Genomic DNA, 8039 nt, shown 5'->3' with positions numbered 1-8039 from the left:
CTTAATTTTTCGGAATGAATTCTCTCTCAACATTAGATGAAGTAATATTTTTCAGTTGTTAAAGTGAAGACACGTGTCTCCCAACAAAAGATTAAAAAAAAATTTAACTATCACATTTGACAATCCACTAATTTAGAATTATCCTTCTGTATACTAACCTTCCTACAATTGATAGAAATCATATAGATCATTTTATCGTATTAGTCGTATATCTCGTGTACTACCACATATGCTCATCGATCCAAAAGCTATCAAATACCATCAATATCATGAATCATACCTAATTAACCTTCAATTGATGTGAAACTTATTTGAATCGATTCAATTGACTAAAATTGGATTCAATTCAAATATAACATAACTGAACCAATTCATAATCCTCATAAGACTGATCTGGAATCATCATAAATTAGTTCAACTTGAACTTGGTTAGATCCAAATTAGGTCAAATAAGTTCAAATCGATTTAAATCGATTCAGAATCATCCTGAACCGGACCAAATTGATCGAACCGATTCGATTTAGATTCAGTCTAAGGTTTAATTGGGCTCATAAGCACAAAAAGAAGTCCAAACATGGCTACCGGGCCAATCCAGACCCGAATTCAACTCAATACAGGGCTGAATTCAAGTCGGGCCGGCTCAGTACAGGGCTGGGCCAAACCATAGATCAACCCAAATCGATCATGTGCATGGCCTGCCCACTGGACAAGGGTGGCTGCGGGCTGGGACGCGACCCGAGGGCGCGCCTGGTCTGCAACCTGCGGGAAAGGGCCGAGCCGAAACAGCGGGCTGCTGCAGCCCGTTACTTGGCCAGGCCGAGCCTGTTAAGTTGCGCCGGCCTGGTCCAGTCGAGACACTGGGCTCGAGTCGAACCTGAACCCAGGCTCAAGGTCGAGCGAGACCGAGCCAGGTCGAGCGAGACCGAGCCAGGTCGAGTCTGCACCCTGGATCAAGCCACGCCACAGACTGGTTGGGACCGACCGAGCCCGATCGCCTGGTCTGAGTCAGATCAATTTTAATTCCGATTTTTCATTTAATTCTTTTTTCACAGATACCTAAAATTGTACAGTAATTCATATAATTGATAAAAAAATCCAAAAAAAGGAATTTAAGTTTTATACCTGCATAATCATTTAAATAAAATAGAAGCATGAGTTACAAAATCTAAACACTATTTTTTATTAATTAAAATTATAAACAATGAATAAAATTGAGTTAAAAATTCTATAAATCATAAAAAATATAAATACAACATACGAAATTAACAAAAAAATAGATAAATAGTATAATCAACAATATAATCTGATTTTACAATCTATAATTTGCGTTTGAATAATTTTTAATGTTAAATTTCATGTTTTGTATTCTAAAAATTTGCCATAATGGGTAAAAAAATTTATAAAATTAATATTGATAACAAAAATATTTTATATCATCAATAGTAAAGTAAAAATTATAAATTTAATAAATTCGGATAGTTAAAACATCTATTTTTGGGATGAGAGAATTATTAAATTAAAACTTAAAAGTAAGATTAAATTATTAAATTAAAACTTAATTTTTTTAGATTAATATTAAATTTATTTATCTAGTTAACAAAAGATAAAAAATAATTTGTTGGGATAGAATATTCCAAAATTTCTAATTAAATTTGAAACATTTTGAATTTAGAATTTGTTAGGGGAAAACAACAATATACAATTGTAACAAATAATAAGGATTCACAAAAGGAATAAATGGCACGAAGGTTTCAAGGAGAACATATGTCTGAAGAGGTTATTTTAAGCTGAAAGCATTAAAAAGAGAAAAAGAAGATGGAAAAGCTGCATATCTAATGGACCTAAAATCAAGAACCTCTTAAGAATTATGTCAATTAGATGTTCCACATCTCATAATCCATATCCAAATCTAAAGGTCACACCACCTATTAGGATCAAGAGCACTAAGAGGGGGTTGAATTAGTGCAGCGAAAAACTTTCGATGTTTAAAACTGCATTCGTACGATGAAATCGTTTCCGACATAAAACCGTTTTTGGAAACTTAACTCGAAAGCGAGTTCGTAAATGAGTGCAGCAAAAGTAATGATGAAGTAAAGCACATATGGAGGTTTGCAGTAAGGTAAGCAGCAAAAATAAATACAAACTAGAGAAAACGAGAGTTTATAGTGGTTCGGTCAATCGTGACCTACATCCACTCCTCTGATTCCTCTTCTGTCGAGACCACCGGCATCCACTAACGATCTTCCTTTACTAGGCGAAGATCAATCTCCTTCTTACACCCCTCTTCTCCTGTTACTGGGTTTAGGAGACAACCCTTACAAGCACTCACTCTCCTCTCTTAAACAGAATTCTAACACTTAAGCTCGAGGAGGGAAATTCTAGAGATTGTAGCAGCGTTTTCTCTCTTTTAATCTCTCTATGCTTGTGTGTTTTACCCAGGGATGGGAGGGGTATTTATAGGCTCCAAACTGGTTTGAATTTGGAGCTCAAAACTATCATCTCCTGGAATTTCGGGGTCTGGCGGTTGCACCACCTGACTGGGGCGGTTGCACCGCCTGGCAGAGCTCGAAAACTGAGCCTTTGGGCGGTGCCACCTCCTGTCAGGGGCGGTTGCACCGCCCAGCTTTCTTGGGAGACCATCTCTTGGGCGGTGCCACCGCCTAGTAGGAATTCTGGCCCGAATGGGTTGATCCATTCGGCCCAATTTGGGTCTGTCAAGGGCCCAATTGCCCCTTAATGGGATCACCTCCCATTCCTAACTTAATCTACAAGCTAACTACGATATTTCTTAAGACATTTACTGTAACTTGCTCCGGTGTGTCAATCGCTTCTTCCGGCGAGCTTCCGGCAAACTTCCGGCGAATATCCGACGAACCTTCGGCGATGCTCCGGCGGACTTGCGACAATCCACTTGGCGAGTTCCGATGAGCTTCTTTGGCAAGCTGCTGGACTTCTCGGATTTGTTCCCGTAGAACCTCCGACGACCGTTTGGACTTCCGTCGAACTATCGAACTCCCAACGTGATCATAGTCTTGACTCCGACGCAACTCCTTTTGCATGTCTTTCTTCCATCGTAGTTAATCCTGCACATGTAAAACAAAACTTTGATCGAGACAATTAATCATAAGCAATTAACCAAGTTGTCCGGCATGTCATTGGTCCCTCGACGCTTCGTCCGATTCTTCGGCGCATCGTCCTCTCTTGCGGCCTATTGCCCAATCGGTCAGTTGACTCCGTAACTCCGATATCCTTGGCACAATACCCGCTCTTCTTGGCCCGATGCCCGAGTCCACGGTCCGAAGCCTTCTGTCAATACGTCGACCGATCCATCGGCCTGACGTCCAATCTTCTGACATGTTCCTCTGGCACAACATGATTTTTCCTGTTTTAATTGTCTCATCCTGATCGAAGCATCTTGCGTCACTCAAAACGCAGATTAAATCATAAACATATATCAAGTGGTTTTATCATCAAATTCATCATCAAAATACGAGATTTAACACCACCCACATTTATGGGGTCAGCTACATAAGTTATTGGTATGCAACACAATTAATGTCCACTATTTACCTTAGAAGAGATAGGAGGTTATTAAAAGATAAGAAATGTGATGGGAACAAATAGAGAAAAAGAAAACCAAAGGAACCCTCAAAAGTTTGCATCTTCTCAAGCAGCAAGCAATCGTGTGAACAAAGGTATGACATGAATGTTTCATGGTACTAAATGTCAACCATTCATAAGGTGGATTCTTTTGGTTTTTGTGGCGATTCCAGTAATCAAAATATTGTGTTTATTCGATTAAATAAATGAAAACACATGAAGACGGCTTAACTCTGCCAATTTGTTGTGGACGTATTAATGATAAGCCTAACCTACAAAATGTTTTAGTGCTCATGCATCGACTTTGGAGGAAGGATCTCTATGGATACCATGGAATCAACCAGTAGCACGAGTTGAGGTGACCATTCCAATGATGCAGACTACGACAGTTTTCGGGTATGTGACAAAGATTGACAAGACAAGAAATGCTGCAACGAATTGTTTGCTGTACAACAACAGCGAGCAAGACGGAGAAAGGAAGGAAGGAAGGAAGGATTTTTCTCTCTCCGTTTCAAATCGAAACCCTATCGGATAGATCCCTACGAACCCTAAGAACAGGCGAAGATCCCTACAAGCCCATCGAGAAGAATAATCAAGAGGGGAAGAGCGGAGATCCGACTGACCTGGCCACTTGGCCGGCGTCGCGGCTCCTCCAGCGGGCTGCTGCCTCCTCCCGCTCCACGTAAGTGTAATTTTTAATAATAATAATAATAATAATAATAAAATACTACTAACTCAAGATCAAATTAAATAATAATAATAATGATTCTTAGACTTATCTTAATACTTGAGACTTGAATTGATTTATAGATACCATCTATTTATAAATATAAATAAGAGTTCATAATCTCTACAATTCTATCTAATTTTATTTAAAACAAATTTAAAATATATTTTAAATTAAAATTTTTATCTCTAAAATTCTATTTAATCTTATTTAAAAATATAAAATATTAATTTATGATCATTCAAAATATACCTTAACTTGTTAGTACTCGACAAAAGACGAAACAAGATTTGCGGCACCATGTTCTCGTCCACCAATGAATTTGAAATCAAAATCGCTTCTTTGTTCAAGAACAACAATATTTGGATGCATAATGATCTCAATAGTGTTTGGTTTTGTTAAGATGAGATTTCACATTTTAATTAATAATTAGAAATGATGTTTGAATCAAATTGTTGGGTGATAAGAGAAAAATCGTGTGGATGGATATTCACATGACAAGAAACGATAAATTATTTTTGAAGTCAATACGTTGTCATTATACGTGCTTTTAAGCTTCTCTTTCTTTTGTATAGTTTTATAAGTCATTTTAACCTCGAAGAGAGAGAGAGAGAGAGAGAGTAATTTTGATGTTCATGTGTTTCGTCATTGCTGTGATCATCTCATGAAGCTAAATAGGAGCGAGATGGCCACCCCAAGAAGAATCATATCATTTCTTGTTTCAATCGAACACGAATACATGACATGAAAAGAAGCCGAAATTTCTCTTGTATTTTTCTCGGTCAGAGGGAAAGAACAACACAGTGTTATCTCGAAGCTTTGATATGTCTCCACATAGTAATCTGGCTCGTGTAGATGGTCCAAAACCAACACATGATTCGATTGATACTGTAGGCCATACTATTTTAATGGTATAAGAAAAATTAAAATATTTAAATTTAAATATATGATTTTTGTTTCACAAAGTCCCGATATTTTTTTATTTTTAAAATAGTATCTCTACTTTATTAATCTCATAAATACCTTTATCTTTTCTTATTATCATCTCCGTCATTTTCATCCTATTGCGAGGCTCTATTACCTCTGTGTAATGCTACTCTCATCACATTTAATTCTTGTTCCTAATTCCTAATGTAAGTCAACGTCATTTTTAAGGAGAAGAGCATGAAAGAGCAAGTGAAAGGAGGCAATTGGTGACGACAAAGAACGAGTGATGAGAGATAAGAAAGAGTGAGGAAATGAGGGGATTGAGGAAAGAAAGAGGAGAAAACGATAGACAATAAGAAAGGACAGATGATGAAAAATAAGAAAGAATAGGAAAATGAGGGGAACAACGAAAGAAAAAAGAGAAAGCGATAGACAATAAGAGTGAATGATGATGAAGGAAGAGACGACTTGACAATGACCGAAGGGTGAACAGTAAGATAGAGGCAAAAATAGGAAAGGATCATCATTTCATGGTAGGGCATAGGTGATAGAAGTGAATACGGAATGAATAAAAATATTTATGAGATTAAAAAAAATATTAACTTAAAAAAAAATATATATATACATATTTTATGAAAAACTAAAAAGGAATTTTTTTTTAAAGCAAATCGTCCAACTTAAATTAATAATCCAACTCATAAAGAAAGTTCACATTAGCGAATTATACACGTTGGCTGCATCAATCATAGCACCACACAATGCATGATTTTTTCGTCACTCAAATCTTACTGCAGATGCTGCCTCGGCACATAGGTCCGGCTCACGTGCGGGCTTCTTGGAGGGAACGTCTACCATCTACTGCACGTGTTTGACGGCGACGTCCCTTCGAGGTGAGGAAATCGCGAAGAAGAAGGCTGGCGAGGCGATCGAAGAAGACAACTGAACTACGTTCACAGATTTCTCACCTCCTCCCTCCCCCTCTCTCTCTCTCTCTCTCTCACGCGCACACACACGCACGTCACGTTACAGCTGGAAAACAGGTTGAAGGCGACGTTGTCGCGTGCTCCCACCGCAGGAAACGTGCGGTGGCTTTCGCCACTGCTCGAAGAATCCTCCTTCAATTCCCACCGTCAAAACGCCGAGCAGACTAGTCGTCAGCGGTAGCCAAGAACGAGATCACCTCTTCCTCTCCCTGGGGCCTTATAAAACCTGCAATCTTTCTTGTTCCAAGGCGTTTTGCCTCCTCTAATCTTCCTCGCTAAGTTAGTCTCCACACTCTCTCTTGCTTCGCTCTCCAAGGCGTCATTCATCTTGGAAGAGTGAATATATGATGATGCTGAGGAGTTCGTCGACACCAATTCTTGGCTCCCTCCTCTCCTCTTCCTCTTCCCTTCACTTCTCCGAGAGCCCCAACAACTTCCACCCCCACAACTCTCCCAACCCCAACCTTCACACCTTATCCTGCCACTTCTCCCCTGCCTCAGATGGCCTTCACGACCAGAGCCCGTCCCTCGGCATCCGGAGAAGCCGCTCCGACGGCAATCTCCACTCCTTCCTCTCCGAGCAGTCTGACGACCCCAACCATCATTACCACCTCCTCCCCCCGTCCCTGAAGTGCTCCTCCGCTCGACGCGCCCATCCAGCTCTCGAGAGCATTCCTTCATTCTCCTTGCGCAATCCAAACACTCTGCCAGAAGAGGAGGAGGAGGAGGAGGAGGAAGATGACCAAGAGAATGACGAGCAGGGCGCGGCTGGAGGATTTGGCTTCGCGAGCGACGATCGAAAAGGTGGGTTGAAATATCCGAATCCCGACGCCGAAAGCCCCGCGCCACCACCTTTGTTCCTCGCTAGGGGTCTCGGGATCGACCGGGTCGGATCCGGGTTACTGACTGCGGGCGGTGGTGATGGTGGCATCGGCGGCGGCCGCAGTGGTAAGTGGGATGTTTTGACGGGCAACGGCGGAGAGCAGTCGGATGTGGAGACGTACTACAAGAAGATGGTGGAGGAGAACCCCAGCAATGCTCTGTTCCTGAGGAATTATGCGCAGTATCTCTACCAGGTATCGTTACTGCTGCTTCGCATCGGCTTTGTATGAAAGAGAAGCATTCTTTGCCTCGAATGATTTCACCGTATCTCAATTATCCGTCGATTGCTATACTAAATTCTTTCGTATTGTAGGCCAAGGGAGATCTGAAAAGAGCGGAGGAGTATTATTCTCGTGCTATACTTGTGGATCCTGGTGATGGCGAAATCCTGTCACAGTATGCTAAGTTGGTGTGGGAGCTGCACCACGACGAAGAACGAGCTTGCAGCTACTTCCAACAGGCAGTTCAGGCAGCACCACAGGACAGGTAAACATCCATGGCTCAAGCACAAATTGCTCTGGAATCGTGTAGCTTGGAGAACCGTGAGTTCTCAGAGCTGACAACAGCTTCTCACTGTCGATTTGTTTGCCATGGCAGCCATGTTCTTGCTGCGTATGCTGGGTTCCTGTGGGAAACAGAGGAGGAAGATGGTGGTGGATCGCAAGATTTCATGGTGGAATCGGCTCGTAGCGGAGGATTGGCTCCGGCAACAGCTTGATGTGACGTTAGATATGGGAGGGAGGTGAGAGAAGTCTGCTCAAAAGGTGTTGTGGGAACAAAAGGGGATTGGACTTTCGATTCTGATTTATGAAAGATTAAAGAAGGAGACTGATGTTAGGTTAGATTTCTGGCGTACTGTGGATGAAATATCCAATTATATATACATATATGTATTGGCTTAAAAACTACAATTTTCTACA

The 8039-nt window shown here is 40.9% G+C and overlaps 1 protein-coding gene across 1 annotated transcript; it reads left to right on the top strand.

Annotated features, from left to right (window-relative positions):
- Window positions 1–6419: 6419 nt before the first annotated feature.
- LOC103980421 (uncharacterized) lies at window positions 6420–8039 on the top strand. Its single transcript, XM_009396878.3, has 3 exons — window positions 6420–7313; window positions 7433–7605; window positions 7717–8039. Exons 1-3 carry the CDS (start codon window positions 6582–6584, stop codon window positions 7835–7837), a joined length of 1026 nt encoding a protein of 341 aa, XP_009395153.2. The 5' UTR covers window positions 6420–6581; the 3' UTR covers window positions 7838–8039.

The sequence above is a fragment of the Musa acuminata genome, chromosome BXJ2-4 (assembly GCF_036884655.1).
Source record: "Musa acuminata AAA Group cultivar baxijiao chromosome BXJ2-4, Cavendish_Baxijiao_AAA, whole genome shotgun sequence".
Lineage (NCBI taxonomy): Eukaryota > Viridiplantae > Streptophyta > Magnoliopsida > Zingiberales > Musaceae > Musa > Musa acuminata.
The sequence above is the reverse complement of the archived record's forward strand: the minus strand, read 5'-3'. Positions and strand labels throughout refer to the sequence as shown.

Excerpts from the sequence above, each read along its gene's own strand:
- LOC103980421 (XM_009396878.3), top strand. The coding sequence starts at position 6,582 with ATGATGATGCTGAGGAGTTCGTCGACACCAATTCTTGGCTCCCTCCTC. Across the intron at positions 7,314-7,432 it reads ATGCGCAGTATCTCTACCAG|GCCAAGGGAGATCTGAAAAG; the intron begins GTATCGTTACTG and ends TTCGTATTGTAG. Across the intron at positions 7,606-7,716 it reads CAGGCAGCACCACAGGACAG|CCATGTTCTTGCTGCGTATG; the intron begins GTAAACATCCAT and ends TTGCCATGGCAG.